The sequence below is a fragment of the Durio zibethinus genome, chromosome 12, assembly GCF_047325235.1.
Source record: "Durio zibethinus cultivar Kanyao isolate XHJ-2024 chromosome 12, ASM4732523v1, whole genome shotgun sequence".
Classification (NCBI taxonomy): domain Eukaryota; kingdom Viridiplantae; phylum Streptophyta; class Magnoliopsida; order Malvales; family Malvaceae; genus Durio; species Durio zibethinus.
In genome coordinates, this window is record NC_143173.1 from 26,348,906 (window position 1) to 26,369,979 (window position 21,074).

The 21,074-nt window shown below is 33.5% G+C and overlaps 2 protein-coding genes across 9 annotated transcripts; both read left to right on the forward strand.

Moving 5' to 3' along the window:
• On the forward strand, window positions 1-4,607 carry LOC111296847 (trihelix transcription factor GT-3b-like). Its single transcript, XM_089741546.1, has 3 exons — window positions 1-561; window positions 692-1,325; window positions 4,266-4,607. The coding sequence occupies exons 1-2, from the start codon at window positions 262-264 to the stop codon at window positions 1,241-1,243; spliced, it is 852 nt and encodes a 283-aa protein (XP_089597672.1). The 5' UTR covers window positions 1-261; the 3' UTR covers window positions 1,244-1,325; window positions 4,266-4,607.
• Window positions 4,608-13,372: 8,765 nt separating this feature from the next.
• LOC111295998 (exocytosis protein SRO77-like) lies at window positions 13,373-20,907 on the forward strand. 8 transcript variants are annotated; one of them, XM_089741539.1, is made up of 25 exons: window positions 13,373-13,554; window positions 13,676-13,806; window positions 13,965-14,049; window positions 14,356-14,409; window positions 14,496-14,587; window positions 14,703-14,806; window positions 15,115-15,190; window positions 15,562-15,997; window positions 16,138-16,476; window positions 16,571-16,610; window positions 16,701-16,777; window positions 16,849-16,947; window positions 17,051-17,123; window positions 17,199-17,326; window positions 17,460-17,758; window positions 17,854-18,073; window positions 18,157-18,281; window positions 18,422-18,536; window positions 19,179-19,234; window positions 19,326-19,419; window positions 19,498-19,675; window positions 19,754-19,825; window positions 19,905-20,005; window positions 20,095-20,157; window positions 20,424-20,907. In XM_089741539.1, the coding sequence occupies exons 1-25, from the start codon at window positions 13,510-13,512 to the stop codon at window positions 20,529-20,531; spliced, it is 3,210 nt and encodes a 1,069-aa protein (XP_089597665.1). In that variant the 5' UTR covers window positions 13,373-13,509; the 3' UTR covers window positions 20,532-20,907. The 8 variants fall into 8 exon arrangements, with proteins under 8 accessions (XP_089597665.1, XP_022745687.1, XP_022745690.1 ...); XM_022889952.2 differs by having other exon boundaries at window positions 17,460-17,754; window positions 17,850-18,073; XM_022889955.2 differs by having other exon boundaries at window positions 14,154-14,409; window positions 16,571-16,777; window positions 17,460-17,754; window positions 17,850-18,073.
• The last annotated feature ends 167 nt before the right edge of the window (window positions 20,908-21,074 follow it).

A 21,074-nucleotide genomic window follows, 5' to 3' on the forward strand; every position in this document is an offset into this window, starting at 1 on the left:
GACACCGATGCTTATAGCAAATCTATTCTATCTCTTTTTTTTCTTTTCTTTTTTGGGTGAGGTTTCCCCAGGGTTTTTCTTTTGATCTTCTCGAGGGTTCACACTTGTTGTTCACACCATCTCCATATAAATCTTAGCTGCTTTTTCTCTCTCCATCTTGTCTTCTCTTCGGTTTCTTTTCGAATCGATAATCTTTTGGTGGGTGCAAAAGAAAGACTTAATAATCTTGTGGCTTTCTGTGGTTCGCTTGTGGTAGTTGGTATGGAGGGACACCATCACCATCATCACCATCATCATCCTCAGCAGCAGCAGCAGCAGCAGCAGCATCATCAGCAACAGCCTATCAGTGTTAACGTTGATGCTGATAGATTTCCTCAATGGAGTATTCAGGAGACGAATGAGTTTTTGATGATCAGAGCCGAGCTGGATCGAAGTTTCATGGAGACCAAGAGGAACAAGCTGCTTTGGGAAGTTATCTCTACGAGGATGAGGGAAAAGGGTTATAATCGAAGCGCTGAACAGTGCAAGTGCAAGTGGAAAAACCTCGTTACTCGATACAAGGTATATATATAATATTCGATTTAACCCTTTTTTGACGCAACGGATTATGTTTCCAGGAAGCTTTGTTTCTCTGTTTTCTTTAGCTAAAATATGTATCGTGAAAACCCTATTATCTATATCACTCATTTAGGGATGTGAAACGATGGAAGCAGAAGCTGTGCGGCAACAATTCCCATTTTACAATGAGTTGCAGGCCATATTCTCAGCAAGGATGCCAAGTATTCTATGGTCAGAAGGTGAAGGAGGAGCGACAGGGTCGAAGAAGAAGGCGATGCAGCTATCTTCAGATGAGGAAGAAGATATGGAGGAAAACGAGATAGATAAGGGAAGCATTAGGAAAAAGAAAAAAGGCAAAACTGGTGCAGGTATGGGTGGGGCTACAAGCGGAAGCAGCAATAAAAATAATAATATAAAGGAGATTTTAGGGGATTTCATGAGGCAACAGATGCAGATGGAAATGCAATGGAGAGAAGCGTTCGAGGCAAGGGAAAACGACAGGCGGCTGAAAGAGATGGAATGGAGACAGACCATGGAAGCTTTGGAGAACGAAAGGATAATGATGGATAGAAGATGGAGAGAAAGGGAAGAGCAAAGAAGAATGAGAGAAGAAGCTAGGGCTGAGAAGAGAGACGCTCTCATCACAGCACTGTTAAACAAGCTCAGAAGAGAAAATCACATGTAGTGAAGGGTCAGCTACCGATCAGGAGGGGTCACTTGTTTATTTTTCATGTTTTTGGAGAAGAGGAAGCTTTGTTTGAGATCAGGTTTGTCCTAGAACTCTCATTCTATATATGAGATCAATATGTTTTTTAGTTCTATGGATTTCTCTCCTTCTGTTTTGCCAACTGACGCTTGATCTTATGCTAGTAAGAGAGAGCTTCCATTTTCTTAGTTTTATATTGTTATTTTCTTCTTCATTGCCATGGATCTGTTAATCATTAAGAGGTAGCCATGAAAGCAAATTTCAAAAGCACCATGAATAAAAAGCTCCAAGGTCTTTAGATATTTTAGGTGGTAGTTTGTAAAGAAATTAAACAATCTACACAGCAACTGCTCCACAAATGATAGTGTTTGAGATAATGCTAAGCAAAGTAAATATTCATAGTGGATACTGTCGAAAATGGTCTATTCTTGCTAATGCCTCTCAACTTCTTCAAAGTGTCGTATCTTTCACTTGCATACATAGTCCAATCTCTTCATAAATATCCCTGGTATGCAGGTTTAGTGCTATCAATTACACATTCGTGATCGCAGTTGTGGGAGCTTCAATCCCACAAGTTTAAAATGTAAACGTGTTAGCAGCTATTTTTTTTTTTTTTACAATAACAATTTGGGTTTTTGGTTTCCACTAATCCTAAAGTTGTTTGAAGACATTATTCTTTTCTTGCTTTACAATACTAGGACCGAATGACCCAGAGTGATGGTGTCAAAACAAAATGGTCCATTCTTGCTATTGCCTCCCAACTTCTTGAAAGTGTCGTATCTTTCGCTTGCATACATAGTCCAATCTCTTCATAAATATCCCTGGTATGCATGTCTACTGCTACTCATTACACATTCATGAACGCATTTGTGGGAGCTTCAATCCCACAAGTTTAAAATGTTAAACGTGTTAGCAGCTACTGTATTTTTTTTATAATAAGAATTTGGGTTTTTGGTTTCCATTGATCCTAAAGTTGTTTGAAGACATTATTATTTTCCTGCTTTACAATACTAGGACCGAATGACCCAGAGTGATGGTGTCAAAACATGTGTTTGACTTTACCGGATTAGACCTCCCTTGTGTGTTCATGCATTTTCTAATGAGCGAGGTAGGTAAACTAATGAGTGATAAAGAAGGCTACAATATGTGAGCCATACTCCCCAAAATGATTTCCCTCCATGGAAAACTTAAACAGTCAAAATATGTCAAGGCGATAGTTGAAAGGTTTCTATCTTGATATAAGAGTGGGTTAAGGTCAAACAGGTCTAGCTGATGATTTTTAAGATGTTTAAGTAAGACTAATTATTCCTGCATTTTTAGTTTAGTACCAAATACCTTGCTCAAGCTATGAACATAGATTTTGTTTATTTGTTAGTCTATATACTAGTAATCATTTGAATGTAATATGCATGGATTTATTTTTTATATAACAAAATAATTGACAATAGTATGTATACATGTGGATTGTTCATGAGCCCCTTTTTTATTTATGTTCATACTTGTTAAAAACAAGTCATTGTCTAACTGATTGTATTTGTCTCATTGTAAGTGGAGTTTGAGTGGCTTGCAATGGGAGTTTTCCTTGTTCATTTATATTTGTCACTATGAGAATAATTCAAGATGAATTATTTCTTATACTCATATATATTATGTGATATTTGAACCTAATTTAACTTTATCTTTATTATGTATATAAATATGGATTAAGCATATTTCTTTACATTCAATTAAAAGTGTTTTGGGGTATGATCATGACTATGTTATTTATGTAAATTTGCATGCACAAAAATCTAGCCAACTCATTTAAAATTCATTAATTAAAAGAACTTTCGAATAGCCATTAATTATAATTGAGTTTAATTAACTTTAGGATTTCACTTTTTAAGGTGTTAATATATATTTTGTGTTAGTGGTAAGATCACGATAACAAATGGATAAGCGTTGGGTTCATTTCTAGCACCTTCAAACATGAAAAAAAAAAACATCATGGGAACTAGTAACAAGAATTCCATGGAGTATTGAAAACATATTTACGATAAAATTTATAAAAAAAAAATTATATTTGATGCATATTATACACTATTAGTGCACTACTTTTTTTTTATGAAGACAGTGAATTATTGTTAGACCGTCATGATTTCTGTTTGTCAAGTGGTGTACGATCAGTCCAGTGTAAGTAGCTGCATTTGTTGTGCTGACCCAAGTGTTTTTTTTTTTTTTTTTCATGTATCAAGACTGATGTTCATCCATGCTCAAAACGATTTTACATATAAATTAATTGAAAATTTTTGTCTTATCAAAAATAGAATAATTTATTTTCTCATACTTTATTAAGATAATTGTTTCATTACATGCAAGCTGCTAAATACATATTTTTATATTATTGTTTTTTGTGATAGTGACAAGTAGGGACTCATGGATTTATTCTTACTTGAGTTTATTAGGATTGAGTTTTGATTTCTAAGGTTAAAGATATAGTTACAACTTTCATTTCTTACCTATTCTTACTTTATAATATGATATGATATGTGATATCGTATTTAAATTTAAATACGTAGAGAATATGATCAAGTAAAGAAAACTAGCTGATTAAAAAGAAATCTAACATCAATTAGTTGATTATTTATACGGATTGATGTACGTTATTGTCACTATATCATTGAAAATGTTTAGTACTATATGAAAAAGTGTGAAAGCTAGCTAGCAATGAGTCTTCACGTGATTGCAACACATATTTGTCTGCTAGAGTTTGCTTTTCATATCTCATAGCACTTGTGCTCTCTCTTATTGTTTGCAAGTGATTCAAGTAATTAATATTTTGCTGACTCCAGATTTCATAAGTTATGGCTTTTTCTCGACAATATTGTTTTCAAGTTTATAGTAGCATTGATTGCTGCATCTTCCAAATCCATATGCACTAATAATGATAGTTTCTCCTTTATTTTCCCATGAACTTTGGCAATATTATTTCTTGTACTGACATCATTTCATTTTTTTCCAGTTTGCAACTTTACAAACTACCCTCCTTGCCATTGACTCTTATGCTCTGTCTGCAAAAATATGCCTGAACTGGTTCCATTTTTGTATGGTGATGTTGGCTTTTCACCATCACACCCCGATGTCTTGTTTAGGCAATCGACGGCAAATAATTGTACTGTATGTTTTTTATTATCTTTAGATATGATTTGATTTTCAAATAGTTTCACATATTATCTTTGCCGGTTGGATATTGGAGACAACCAAGCTTCCAAGAATTTCACCATGTAATCCATCAATATATGTGAGACATCTGAAAACATACAAAAAGAGAAAAAAAAAGAAAAACCTTCATATTTGCAGGACAGCTAACGTCATTACCGTGTTAATTCACCGACGTATATATACATATATATATATATATGGTATGTTGTGCCAGCTGGATTTATGATTCGTACGTGGAAAACTTTGCAAATTGTGGCAATAATTTTTCATTTAGGTTTTAGATTTGGCTTCTCATCTAACTTAATTCACTTCTTTTTCTTTTCTCTCCCTTGATTGCTAATGGTGGTCCAATGATAAATTGCATGTTTGTATTATTTTGGCATCAAATATGAGCCAAAGCAATAAAAAATATACATATTTCACGATTTAGTTATTACCAACTTATTCTACTGGTTTTGTCGTATACCATGTTGATTATTGTTGGAATGTGTTTTGCATGGTAGAAAGTCAAAAGTCAGCTAGATCTATACAGACTATGATATATATTAATTACCACGTGAACCCACCACCCGATGCAACGCTTTTCTCTTCTGACCAGATGAAACTTCAAAAAATTGGAGAACAATTGCAGTATAATACAAATTTTTTATATCCTAAGCAGCAGAATTCACGCTAAAGTTTGAGTGATTTATACTTCAAATTAAAAAATATTAAGGAACATTACTCTTGTCTTTCAATGAAAATAAACTAAAATGAATTAAGTTTAATCATCACATAATAAATGCATAGGGTGAACTATCCAATTTTTTTTTATAGATATAAAAAAACATAATATGGAGATAAAAGAAATATATATGGAGATTTAAATTTTAAATTAATAAATAATATTATTTTTTAAAATAATTACATAAATTAATATAATTAAGTCTCGATCAATTATCAAGTTTTCTAACACATGCAAATATATGCTCATCAAAATGGTCGGTTTTTCATGTTCTTTCGCCCTAAATCAAACTTTCCAATCCCAGACAAGATCTCAATGAAAGAGAAAAAAAAAAAAAAAAGGCTTAAGTGATAAAAGCAGTTAAGCAAACCCTGGCCTTGAAATTGACTATATATTAACAGTATTAATGAGTAATACTAATACAGCAAGCAACACTTAGCAAGTATCGCATCAAAGGTTGAGGGAAAATGATGTAAAGGACAGAAAGCAAGCTTCTACAGAAATCACAATTATTTCAGTAGCGCAAGCAACGCAAGTTAGATGTGACAACCTTTTTAGCGTCGGTAAACCATATACTTGTCCACCCATTGTCCTCACATATTACTTTTGTTTTTTTTTTAGTTCTTTTAATTTTTCAAATTTTAAATGATTAATTGGAAAAGCATATTATTAATTAGGATTATCATACACGAAATATATGTTCGTATATATATATATATAAATTGATAAATTAATATATGCAAGATCAGTGAAATGCATAGTCCAAATTATTTTATGCAACAAAATTTATTTAATTTCTTGACAAGGCTGCAAGTTTAAATGTATTATTAGTATTAACTTTCAGTAGTTTATATAAATATAGGAATATTATACGTAGTATTTGATAAATAATTGTCTGGACTCGGGAGTTCAAATTTTTTCCTCCAACTTAAAAGATTAATTTGAATTTCTTAAAAAAGTTAAGATTTAAAAATTGCTTTCCATTGTTTAACTCAATTTTATTGAATTTTTGCAGAATTATAAATATAGAAGGAGACAGAGAGAGAGAGAGAGAGAGAGAGAGAGAGATAAAATGTGTGTATTAAGATTTTATAAAGTGATTTGCAAAAAAATGTATTTGCCAAAAAAATCTTTTATTTTAACTAAGCAAAAAAGAAAGAAACAATAATGACTTAGGCATGAAGTCGGTGACCCTACAAATCCAAGAAAATGTGTTGGGAGTGATTGTATGCTTTATGGGGTGACAATTTGGTGGTGAGTCCAAATCACTTTAATTAATTTGTGCATCATTTAATTAAATTAATTAATCATGCAATTGATCGGCTGATTCAGTCCTTTGAAAACAGAAGCAGATTGGAAGGAACTTGGGTTGACTTGTACTCCCCCTTTTCCCAATACGTTGTTTATGAGTTGGTCAAAATTTTGGATCATACTCTATTCATTTTGCCAAGCCTTTCTCCTCTGTTTCTTTTATCAACATTAATTAGATATATAATAATTAATTTCATTTCATAAATGAGATTTTACTTTTCCTGAAATAATAAATAATGAGATAATTTCATTAATGAGTTTCATCTTCGTTTAACATTATATTTTATTTATGTTAAACAACAACATAAAATAATGAAATCGTAAATGTATTTGTTTAATGATGACGTGGCTGGATATTCCTGCTTTATGTGTGAAAGCCTCTACGTATATTCTGCCTTAGGTGTGAAAAAAAATGAAAATTAACTTAAAATTATAGTGTTTAATTTGAATTGATTTTTTTTTATTTGATTTGGATTAATATTATATTTATATATTAATTCTAGATTTATATATCAAGTTCAAATAAAATTTTGGATCGAAATGTAAATAACAAATATAAATCGAACCGAAATAAATTATATATTTTTATTAATTTTTTAAATTTTTATAAAATAAAATAATTAATATATATAATTATTTAAATATATTAAAATTTTTATTAAAATAATATAAAAAAGTAAAAGCATATAAACTGGATCAAAACCTATTAAATGCAATTCAAATTAATTAAAAAAATTTTGATTCAAAATCAAATAAAATTTTAAAAATTTATAATTTTATATATTATTTGTTAGAAAAATGGGATCCACCCTCATGTATTGATTTTGGATCAATTAAAGGTCATGAGCTTTGATTTTTCTTTTTATATAGAACCTTAGTTACTTAATAAAAGAAGTGAGGCTATTTTAAGGTGTTGTCGCAAATTAATAAGAGAAATAAGAAAAGCCAAGAAAAATAGAAAGAAAAAAAAAAGGGAAAGTTAGTTGAACGAAAGTCGATCCGTGGTCCGATTGAGCTGAAACTTTGTTAGCAAATTTATAATTCGGAGTTTTACATTTTGAACGGTGAAAATCGAGTTTTAAGCTCTCTATGATCAAATCCATGGTATATTTGTTGAGTCACCTATTTATTGAGATTTCTCCAATTATCTCTTTAGTTATTGATTAGCTCTAGTTTTAGCTAGAGAAGAATTTTATGTATCTATTATTTGATAATGAAGATTTTTTTGATAGTTCGTGATTTTTTCTTCTACACTAGAGGATTTTTCATATAAATTTTGGTGTGTTTTATTTTTCTTGCATTGTTAATTGTTATCTATTATTGTGAGTTTATTGCGATATATTACTTTTGTGTTGTTGTATTTATTGCTTCAGACCCAATAAGTGGTATCAAAGTGAATGTTATTTTTGAGATAATGATAGAGAAGTAGCCCAAAACAAAAGTAAATTTTGTTTGAGATCATAGAGGGTGATACAGGTTTCATGATAAAATTGATAGTATCAAATTATTCAATGTGAAAACCTACAATGGAAGATCATTTATACTGTAAAGATTTGTATGAGTCGGTATTAGATGATTTGACTAAACTAACAGATATGAAAAATGAAAGCTAAAAGAAGTTAGGCAGAAAGACATTGGCTACAATAAAAAAATATGTTGATATTAATGTGTTCTATCATATAGCACAGGAGGCAGATGCTCACACTGTTTGAAAAAAATTGATAGTATTGTGTGGGAGAAAAACATGTATGAATAAAGTTATACTTGTTAAAAAGCTTACAACTTTACAGTATAGGGATTGACGATCTATTATAGAGTACTTGAGTGATTTTCAAGACATATTTAATCGGATAACTACTATAGTACTTAAGATGGATGATGAAATAAAGACGTTATTTTTTTTTGAGTTCATTGTCAAACAGTTGAAAATACTCTAGTTGTGACTATTCTTAATTCAGCTTCTGATTATAAGATGACATTGGAAATGGTAAAGGACAGTATGCTTAATGAAAAAGCAAGATGAAAAGATGTAAACCCTAAAATTAAGCTCTGGTCACAAATAACATTGGTAAAAACATTGATAGAGGTCAGAACTTAAAATGTCATAGTAAGTTTAAACATAGATCAAAGTCTAGAGATAAAGTGAAGTATTTTCATTATGATAAAGTAGGTCATATAAAACGATACTGTAAAATCTTGAAGCAAGAGCGAAAAGATGAGAACGACAAGAGTTCAAATGATGGTAATGTTACAGTAATGAATTCAGATAGTGTTTCAATTACTTTGATTTATACATGATGATTGTAATAATGTTGGTGATCCTAGTATTGAGTGGATAGTTGACATAGGAGCAGCATATCATTATGTTTCTAAGAGAGAGTTGTTTACAACTTACAAAGCAGAAGACTTTTGTTGCACCAATATGAGAAATAAAAGTGTGTCATAGATTGTTGAGATTGGTGATATTGTTGTACAAACTAGTACAGGTTGCATGTTAACTTTGAGGCATGTTAGATAAATTTTGAATATGAAAATAAACTTGCTTGCTATTAATGTCTTTGACAATGAAAGATATAAGAGTCGACAAAAAAATAAACAGTGAAAGTTTCTCAAAGGATCTATGATAGTTGTAAAAAAAAAATTATGCTATACAATGTATAAGAAGACATGGATGCAATTGAACAATAACTAGATAAATGTCATTGAGGATGATATTTTAGCAAACTTGTGACACAAAAGGCTGGCACACATGAGTGAGAAGATGTTACAAGTTTTGGCAAGGCAATCTTTCATTCCCTTGACCAAAGATATGTCTCTTGATTCATGTGATCATTATTTGTTTGGTAAGCGTCATAAAGTTTCTTTTCATAACTCAAAGAAAAGAAAATAGATTGGAATTAATTTATTCTGACGTATGTGATCCCATTGAGGTTGAGTCATTAGGTGATAGCAGGTATTTTATTACTTTTATTGATGATGCTTCACGTAAAACTTAGGTGTATATGTTAAAAAATAAAAGTCAGGTATTACAGTATTTTTAAAAATTTCATACCATGGTGGAAATGATAATAAGGTTGCCCTTAAAATGTTTTTGGACTGATAATTTTGGAAATACATATCCAAAGACTTTAAAGAATACTGTTCAAAGCATTGAATCAGATGAAATAACAGAACCTGAAAACATTATAACATAATGGTATAGTTGAAAGGATGAATCGCACCATTATGAAAAAAAGTAAGATGTATGTTAAAGATGACAAAATTACCAAAGCCATTATGGGGTGAAGCAATCAACATGACTTGTTATTTGCTTAACAGATCACCATAAGTTCTTTTGGGTTTTGACATTTCAGAAAGAGTGTGGATAAAAAAAATGCTTCATACTCTCACTTGAAAGTTTTCGGGTGTAAAGCATTTATGAATGTGTTGAAAGAGCATAGGTCAAAGCTTGATAGTAAAGCCACACAATGTATGTTTGTGGGATATGGTGATGAAGAATTTGGTTATAGAGTATGGGATCCAGTGAAAAGAAAGATAGTCAGAAGTAAAGTTGTGATCTTTCATGAAAAAGAAATCATAGCAGACCTTGAAAAAAATGAGAAAACTACATAAAGTATTGTTCATTGTGATATTTCAACATCGATAGAGGTTTCATAGGAAAAGTCATAGATGGTGGAAATGAGCAAGAAACAGAACTTGAGGATATGAATAAGTCAGCTACAATTAGTGATGAGCTAGATGCAATCAGTTTTGAGCAGGATGAGCTACTTTTAACATCAAGTGGTATAGAGATTCAACCTAAAAGATTTACTAGAGAGCACAGACTATCTATTAAGTAAATAAATAAATAAATTTATTTAAATATATTAAAAATTTTATTAAAATAATATAAAAAAAATTAAAAACATATAAACCGAATCAAAACCCATTAAATGTGATTTGAATTAACTTAAAAAAAAACTAGATTTAAATTCGAATAAAATTTTACAAATTTATAATTTTATATATTATCTAAAAAAATCGAACCCTATAATATCCGTTATCACTTTTACTCTGCACTTTCTTCATAATTTAGCCACTTGTTTTTTTCTCAAGGTACGTACGATCCCATGCCAACTCTTTCTTCTCAATTTCTTGGGATGTGATGTAAGCCTTGCGTTATCTTTTCATTTCTACTTCCATTAGCAAATTAAACTGTAATCATTTCTATTTTTTGTTTTATTTAATCAGGCATTTTCTTTTGTATATATAGTATTGTATTCTGCTTTCTTTGATTTTGATTTAAAAGCTTACGACTCTTGATCAAGACTTGGAAATCTTGTGTTTGCTTTTGACTTTTGAAGTGAAATATGTTCCTCAAGTCGCATTTAGAGTGGTTAGTTATATATACAGAAAATTATGGAACCCCACATGGAATTATACTATATATATATATATTTATAGACTGTTAGGAACAAAAGTTTTCTTGAAGGTTATGTATGGAATATTATGGTACATTGGGTTTCATTTAATTAACTGTAATATTAATTCTGTTCGGTTCACAAGAAAATTTATGGTGTGGGAAGAGATGAAGAATTTATTAGAAGTTGGAATCCTAGTATCAATCAACTGTCTTCTAAGAGATTAATAACTAGTTAGCAGTGTTTAGATGATTATCTTGTTTCCTTTTATGTTTGCTCAGTTACCAAAGAAACCAAAGCCAACTGACAAACATTAATGATCTAACTTTCTGAACTTGAATAAACTGAAGTGAATCCTTGCTTCCATGCTTTTGTTTATCGAAATGCGTGATACTCTGCCTTCACCTCGATTGGTTTCTGTTTGTTAAGCTCACTATAGTCATTGAAGTGAAATTTCTAGCGTGAAATTTTGCAGACAAGGACTGCATATATAACCTAGGAGTTGGCCATAGGAGAGAATAAGTGAGATAACTGGCAAGCGATCAGTTTCACCATGGAGCGTGCTTAAAAATTACTTAGATTTGGTTGAATCGTGTCTCATGGTGGAGAATGAAGGATGAAATATTGATGAGGATTTCCCATGGTTGAGTTATCCAATTGTGTCTAACAACGCCGGGGTTTCGAAGAGGACACCTTTGATGATTGTTCCATTATATACAAGTTCAAAAGTGGTAGAATATATACTTTCAATCTGGTCGGGTCAATGTTGATAAACCTTGCCCTTCAGATGGAGCCACTGCGATCGACTGTGCTTAGGATGTTTGCATACAAGGTGGAATTATGCAAAAAAGGGTGTCAGGTTCTCAATTTTGGACAATGCCCTTACCTGCATCCAAAGGATAAAGGAAGGAGGGACTTGAGGAAGCATTTTTATCAGGTTCGGGACTGCGAACATTACCGTATATCCAAAAGTTGCTTCCTAGGAAATCACTGCCTTTTTTTCACATGGAATAAAGGAGAAACTGTGTCATCCTTTTGTATATCGGGTGCGAGATTGCAGAAATGGATCTTCATGCAAACGACTCCTCTGCTCCTATGCTCACAATGCAGAAGAAATTAAGGCATAACCCTGATCCCTATGCTCAGATTGAAGAAGAGAAACGTAAAATTCTGTCCAGATATTGTGCAACCAATGTTGATGCAAATAACAGGACTGTGGTGGGTCCAGCCCTGGGTGGTTCTGCTCCTGGTCCTGGAAATGCTGCTGTTAATGATGATGATTGGCCATCCTTGATGGACTACATTCTTTTAGAAGTGACAAAATTGTTGAATTCAACACTCTAAAAAGTGGAGCTAATTAGCATGGGGCAAGAACCGAGTTACTATCCTTGATGCAATCTGCTTGCTGAGACAACTGGACCGCTAATCAAAGTCCACAAAAATGATTTTTGGTGTCAACCAACCAGAGACAATTTTGTTAGTTGAAAAGGGTTTATATTTGATGCATTGATAATATATATACTGCAAAACTAGACCGAACATAAAAAGAGGAAGATATGGAGTAATTTGAGAGGGAAGGAGTGGCAAGCTTGAGATCAGGATGGACAGAGCTTGGAGTTAACAACCTTAATTGAAGACATTTCTCGTGATGTTGGCTAGTTATGGAAAAATGGATTTTGTGGATCTGATAACCAATGATGCTTGCTTTCTTGGCTAAGGGCTCTTGCTCCATTAATGATTGTTGACGGCCGATTATGGTGATGCTCCATCAATAGTTGTTGAAGGTCAAAAGTGGTGGCCGGAGTGGTGGCTAGTTGTGATCGACATGGATCACGGTGGTTGGGGTTCATCCAGACAAGTCAAATCAATTTCAAAATTTTAAGTTGTGATTAAGTTTTCAGAAAGTAGAAAACAATAACTTTGTTTTCAAATTGTTCATTAGTATAACTTACATTACCAAAGGGAAATTTAAGTACCAAGTAATCCTTTTTATGCAGAGTTTTACTTCAAGCTGTCATTTTCTAAGCAGAGACAGAGAAGAATGTAAGAGCAGAGGAAAAAATGAATAACGGAGGTGGGATCGATCCCTTTATCTCCCACATGCTAAGCGAGCGCTCTACCCATTGGAGCAAAAATTGATTTGGATCGCAAGGGTTTCAAATTTTATTTATAATTATTTAATTACAGAAACACTAAAGTCCAAAGTTTGAAAGTCGCTAAAAAGGTGTTGTATCTCATGCAGCGAATCTATTTGAATTTCCTGCAATCACATGCTTCAGCAATCATATCTTGACAGCTGTCAAACTGTCATGCATACAAGTCTTAAAATGCGGATTTTGGAGAGTTAATAATAAGGCTCAATGCAGAAGATTAACACCCACGACAAGGCGACAACAAGCCATTCCGTTTCTCTCTCTCTCTCTCTCTCTCTTCGGGGTTAAAACAAGCTATATTTTCATCTTGACTAAAGGCGTGACAAAGTCTCAGCTTTTGCATCATTCATTGGGTTAATCATTGAAACTAAGCAAAGAAAAAGTCTTTAACATCCAAAGCATAAAAAAAAGAGAATATTTTCCTCAGATTTCGTTTCATCTCAATCTGGATTCGCCATGTTCGCCAAACGCCTTCTTCAGAATACGGTTCACCATTCTCAGGTACAAAAACGAAATTCTTGTATTGCTTTTAGATTCTTCAGATTCTTTTTCTTTTAAGAGTAAACATCTGATGGAGCTTCTTGGTTTGGTTTCTGTTTTTGAAAAAAAAAAATGGTTTCAGCAAAATGTGCAGCATGGGAATTTGAAATCAGAAGACTTGGATTTGCGAGTTGATATCCACTATGGGATCCCCTCTACTGCATCAGTTCTTGCATTTGATAGTATTCAGCGCCTCTTAGCTATCGGCACTTTGTGAGTTTTAAGTTTTAAGCTTAATAACTACAAAATATCATACGACACCAAAACGCCTTGAGTATCTTGAAGAATTGATTCATCTACAAATATTTGATATGTCCTAACTTGGTTTTTTCTTTACTTGCTTTCTTATTATATGTATTTTGGTTCCTTAGGGATGGCCGGATTAAAGTAATTGGTGGTGATGGAATTGAGGGGCTTTTGATATCTCCGAAGCAATTGCCTTACAAATATTTAGAGGTTTGCATATGTACCACACTAAATGCTTTGATGGCTTGCTGGCTATATTCTTTTTTCTTTAATCCTTAGTGAACCCAAAGATCAATAATGTGAATTTCTTCAAGGAACTTAAATACCAGTCGTTTTTCTATTGAGAGAAAGTTGATTGTCCATCTATGAAAGTCATATAGACATCAGATTTTGGATATCAGCAAAACAAAGGGATGTCAAAGGCTGTAACTTGATTAACTCTTTAATCTATATGAACATCAGGTACACTTTCTTTTACATTTAGCTGTGAACTAACCCTTTGCATGTTGATGGCAGTTCGTACAAAACCAGGGTTTTTTAATCTGCATCACAAATGACAATGATATTCAGGTATTGATTCTTTATCAACTGTGCAGTGGTTAGGTCCTAAGGCATCATATACCTTTTATGTTCAACAACTTCCCAATTTTTTACAGGTTTGGAATCTGGAGAACAGGTTTCTAGCATGTTGCTTACAGTGGGAGTCCAACATTACTGCCTTCTCTGTCATCAATGGCTCACATTTAATGTATAATTTGTTTAACAATATCTAATATATTTCTAAAATCAGCTGTAAGAGTGGTAGTTATGGAAGTGGTGCTTTGTCAATGCTGTATCACATTCTGCTCTATCTTTTCACACAGGTACATTGGAGATGAGTATGGTTTGATGTCGGTGATTAAGTATGATGCTGAAGATGGAAAACTTTTGCAGTTGCCCTATAATATATCAGCAAATTCTTTAAGTGGTAGTGTCTTCTTGCCTTTCTAGTGGCCAATAACTGATTTGAACTGTTATTAAGAAAATTAATTAAATTTTCATATTTTTTCTTTGGCAGTTTGGCCTTTGTTACTTGGATTTCTTATATATTATTTCTTGTGTATCATTCTTTTGGTTTACAGTCATATTATGTACAATTTTCTTTTAGCTTTACTAAATATGTAATTGCAGCATGATGAGTGTAATTGATTCAAAGGATCCTGAAATCCTAGATATATTATTTTAAACTTTTTGGTTCTCTATTCTTTTAATGGACTGTATGGTGCTGTCTCTCAGAAGCAGCTGGGTTTTCATTTCCTGATGACCAACCTGTTGTTGGGATTCTTCCTCAACCCCATTCTTCTGGAAATAGGTACGGTGCAATTGCTTAAATTAGCTTAGCTTTTGAAATTGATAAGGACTGAGGCTCAACTTAATATCAAGCTTATCCAATCCATAATGCTTTAATTTGAACCATCACCTTTACATTTGTGTGTATGGTAAATGTGAAAGAAACTTGGTGCAATTTGATGCGTTACCATAAAATAATATATTTTAGACTATGGTGTAAAATTGGATCTAGTCTTTGATTCCACCAGCATCTCAATATGGCTGCAACATTGCTAGCATGAAACTGCCACCTTAGGTTAGAAATTAATTACCCTAGATAATAAGGAAAAAACAATCAATATTATTTTGGTGTCTTTTCATCACTTTAATATTTTGAACTATATTTTTTTGCAGAGTTATAATTGCATTTGCAAATGGTTTGATAGTTCTTTGGGATGTTTCTGAAGCTCAAATTTCTTTTGTTGGAGGCGGAAAGGATCTTCATTTAAAGGATGCAGTGGATTCGGATGTTCATGATGATACATTTGAGCATCATCTACAAGGAAAGGAGATAAGTGCTATTTGTTGGGCATCTTCTGATGGATCCATTCTCGCAGTGGGATACATAGATGGGGATATCTTGTTTTGGAATACATCAAGTATTGCCTCTTCTAAAGGTGAACAAAATGGACAAAACAAAAATGTTGTTAAGCTGCAACTGTCATCTGCTGAGAGGAGACTCCCTGTCATTGTCTTACAATGGTCCCCAAACTATAGGTCCCACAGTGATTATAATGGCCAACTTTTTATATATGGTGGTGATGAAATAGGATCTGAAGAAGTTTTAACGGTGCGTTATGCATTTGACTGCAATTTGACACTTTCTATTCTATAATTTATGTAATTGCATCTATTTCTAGTCTCTATTTGGGAGACTATATACCATCAAAGATAAAAGGCTGAATTAAGAGCTTAATGTGGCTGGTACAGGTTTTGAGTCTTGAATGGTCATCTGGGATGGAGACTGTTAGATGTGTTGCTCGTGTGGATCTTACACTCACTGGCTCTTTTGCTGACATGATTTTGTTGCCAACTGCTGGGGCAGCAGGGGGCAATCACAAAGCTGATCTTTTTGTGTTGACAAGTCCTGGACAACTGCATCTTTATGATGATAGCATCTTGTCTACATTGCTATCTGATCAAGAGAGGAAACAATTTGCCTGTCCGGTGGAATTTCCCATGTTAATACCTACAGCTGACCCATCCATTGCTGTGGCAAAGTTCAGTGTGCTACCCACAGGTGGAAACTCATCAAAAGTTCTGTCAGAGGTATTGGATTTCTGTCATAAAAATCTTCACTATTTGAAGTCATTGAGTTCTGTAAAAGTTTTTCTTGATTAATGTTTTCCTTCTGTTCCGTCAGTTTGCACCAATGATGAAACTTGGCACAACACCAACCCCAGGTGGTGGCATAAAGTGGCCCTTGACAGGGGGTGTACCTACTCATCTATCTGTCACTAAAGATAACAGTATTGACAAAGTGTACATAGCAGGTTACCAGGATGGATCTGTTCGGATATGGGATGCGTCATATCCTGTCCTGTCACTTATCTGTTTTCTAAAAGGGGAAGTGAGTTCTGGTAATATTGTATGTGCTCTTACCAATTCTGTTTGCGCCAAATAATTTCTTATGAGTGGCAGGTGCAAGGTACAAATGTGGCCGGTTCAAGTGCTCCAGTGACAACTCTGAACTTCTGTTGGCATACTCTAAGTTTGGCTGTTGGAAATGAATGTGGTGTGGTCAGAATTATTTCTTTAAATTTTCTCTCCCTCTTTTTAATGTGTCAAGCTTGGGTATTAAGCTGTCACTTTATATATGTTTTTAACATTTTGCCTTGTATAGGTTCGCATTTATAACCTTGATGGCAGCTCGGATAAAACAAACTTTCATTATGTCACTGAGACCAAATGTGAAGGTAAGCTTTCATATTGTAATACTTTTGTTAGACCCTTTGCTTTCTCAAATTAATATCATTCAACTTGCCTCACAGTTCAGAGCTTTCCCCAAGGAAAAGGACCTCAGTATAAAGCTGTATTCTCCCTTCTTAAATCACCAGTTCAAGCCCTGCAGTTTGGGAATTGTGGAGCCAAGCTTGCTGTAGGATTTGAATTTGGTCGTGTAAGTTTCATCTGTTTTTCTTTGTTTGACACATCCTCTTCATTTTTCTAAGAAGCTAGGTCATAAGTGATTTGCTGGTCATTTCAGCTTTCTATATCAAAGGGATTCATATTTCTTTATGCTTCCACCACAGGTTGCAGTGCTTGATGTGACTTTGTCATCAATTTTGTTTGTTACTGATAGTGTATCTAGTTTGTCATCTCCGACTATTTCAATGTCTTGGTTAGAGTTTAAAAATGTTCGTAACCTTGTAAAAAGCTCAAAGCATTCAGAAACAGAAGCTGCAGTCAAACCTGAAGAGGAAATACTATTTATCTTAACCAAGGATGCAAAAATTATCTCCATTGATGGTTGTAATGGTAAGATGATACACCCTCATCCATGGCACTTGAAAAAAGAGGAAACTGCACTTTCCATGTACATTATAGGCAAGTACCGTAATAAAGCTGGATGCTTATTCTTAACAATTTTTTGCACTTAGTATTAACTGATAATAGAATTTTGATAATATTTTGAACTCCAGAGAGCAGTTTTTCATTATCTGAATTAAACTATGAAGAGCAGCTGGAGGAATCCGGCAAGGATACTACTGCCAAGAGTGAGCCTGAACTTGCTGCTTCGATAACTGGGACTGAACATCTCTTCTCTTCTGAAACTGCATCCTCACAGGAATACTCACTTGATGCACTTGTTTTGCTTTGTTGTGAAAAGTCATTGTGCTTGTACTCCATGAAGTCTGTGATTCAGGTGCTTTTATGGTCTTCACTATGTTTTACTTCAGAATGTTGTTGTGCCTCCATTTGTACGCTAAAGAGATATAATTTCTGTAGGGGAAGGACAAAACAATTCATAAAGTAAAACATACAAAACCTTGCTGTTGGACCAGCACTTTCAAAAAAGAAGGAAGAGTTTGTGGACTGCTCTTGCTATTTCAAACAGGGGATCTGGAGATCAGGTAAAATGTTGATATTTCATCTTTTTTTTTATCCTTAACTAGGGTGTCGATTTCTTATTATGTCCTTTAATTCCCTTGTTTTAAATAAAGGTTCTCTTCCTTCCTTTCATGATCATTATTCTGTACCTATCTCCATGCAGATCCTTGCCAGACTTGGAATTGGTTAAAGAAAGCTCCATAGTGTCAATTCTAAGGTGGAACTACAAGGCAAACATGGATAAGTTGATGACTTCTGATAATGCTCAAGTTGCACTGGTACGTTCTCTTGGAATCTTTATCTTCAAAAAGTCGTTCAATGTTTAAGATCATTCATTAAATTGATATATTTATATATCTTTATGAAACCCAAAGACCTGGCCTCAATTTTTGACATGTGTCAAGGCCTCATTTGTTGACACATGTATTTTTATTTGACAAATTACAAAAAGCTTACATTTTAATAAGTTCTTTGGGTGATTTTTTTAAAAGTAATTTTGACAAATTACAAAAAGGCAAAACTTTAATAAGTTTTTTTAGTTACATCTTATTTAATTTTAACAAAATTTCCAAAAAAATTTGTACTTTTTTCTCTACTTTTTGTAATTTCACAAATTACAAAGAAAATACTCTTTAATAACTTTTTTCATTTATTTTCCTGTAATTTTGACAAATTATAGAAAAAGTCTAATAATTTTTTTCATTCTATTATATTAAAAAAAATTTGTCTATCTTACTTTTAAAAATTTTACACCTATGCAATGTGCAGGCATCTAGTACTATAGATGTAAGAACATACATTAACATATGCTACACTTACAAAATCAAAATTACCTCTAACATTAATAACCCTTTGGTCAATATATTGGTATTCTTAACAATTCATCTGATGATATATGCCTAATGTTTGGTATACAATAGACAAGTGGATGTGAAGTGGCATTCATCTCTCTCTTAGCTGGTGAAAATGATTTCAGGTACTACCAGCACTTGCTTAACCAATGTTGTGATGAAAATTTAAAATTTAATGAAGAAATTGATCCTGAGAACTTGCTCTATTGTTTCTAGGATTCCAGAATCTCTGCCTTGTCTCCATGATAGGGTTCTTGCAGCAGCTGCCGATGCCGCCTTAAGTTTCTCTTCAAATCAGAAGAAGAAACAGGTCCATGGAAACATCTCTTTCTTGGTTTTAATTTCTGAAGAAGCAAATTTGCTTATACGGTCTACCATATTACTGCAGGGTACAGTTCCAGGGATTATTGGTGGTATAGTCAAAGGCTTTAAAGGAGGAAAAGTGAATACTTTTGCAACACCCGAATCCAATTTTACTCTTTTGGAGAGCAAATTTTTGAAGACCCCATTCAAAGACACAACTCAAAATGTTATAAATGAGCAGAAAGATGAAGAGCTTGACATAGGTTCTGTCCACACCTATATCCACATTCTTTCTTCCTTCTTGGTTTTTGTCTGACGGCACGTTTTTCTTTTGGCACTAGATGACATTGAAATAGATGAAACTCCACCTGTAACTAGCTCCTCATCTCATGAAGCTGTTAAAACTAAAGGAGGTAAATCTGACTTTCTAACTCACTTTTCCTTACTCCTAAGCTTCTAAAAGGAATTGGAAGAATATTCTCTACCTTGCAGAAAAGGAAACAGACAGAGAAAAATTGCTAGGTCCCCTTGATGATTCAACGCCAAGACTTAGAACACCTCAAGAAATTATTGCTAAATACAGAAAAGCTGGGGTAACATATCTTGACATCTTTTGGTTTTAGCCATTCGTCTTTTTAACAGTAGCAGCTTTCTGAGCAGATTCCATTATCTGATATTGCAGGATGCCTCTTCAGCAGCTTCGCATGCAAGAAATAAACTGGTAGAGCGGCAGGAAAAGCTGGAGGTAAAGAGAATAACCTATCAAATTTAATTGTCACATAGATGGATAAAATCTCATTCTAATTGAAAATTGAACAGCATGCTCTTTTAATATTCTTAGTTAATAAGACCAAAGGGAACAGAACTGTGGAGAAATAGTTCCCAGAATAACCAATTTATGCCGTAAGATGAACATTATAGTGCAAACTTAATAAAATTTAAAACCTGTTGATGTAGCATATTCTGGCTTTCCTCTAACGTAGCTTCTTTCTGGTTGCTTGATTGTACCAGAGAATCAGCAGGCGCACTGAAGAGCTACAAAGCGGGGCTGAAAACTTTGCATCATTGGCCGATGAGCTTGTCAAGGCAATGGAAAATCGCAAGTGGTGGCAGATATAAGGGGAGACGGGTGGGGATCAATTATCTTGAGATTAGTTCTTCGACATTACTTGATCACTTTTCTGAACAGGAGACTTAAACCCGAGAGAATCTTTGATGGCTATTGTCATTGCACACTAGCAAATTTGTTCGAAGCATATGGTCTGCATGATGGAAAATTGAGGGTCGGAGCTTCAGAAGGCAACAATATTTGAGAGCTCACTGGCTCTGATATGATTCATGCTGATAAAAAACCTTAAGTTGAATATCATAGATTTGTTTTTTCTTTCATGCAATGCATCGTGAACAGAGAATGTAAAGGATTGATGTTGATTAAGTATACACGTGTAAAATTGTTATTTTGAAACAATCTATTATCCATATTGGGGATGCCGAATTTTCCAAACTTGCATTTTATTCCATTGATAACAAAGAACACGAAACAAGCAGTGTTTGAGCTTTGTACCAGAGTTTTTCAAGAATACACACAGCATCATAAGCACAGGCAATTTCAGTGGCTGGCTCCATCTGAAGAGGAAGGTTTGTCAACATTAACCATACCAG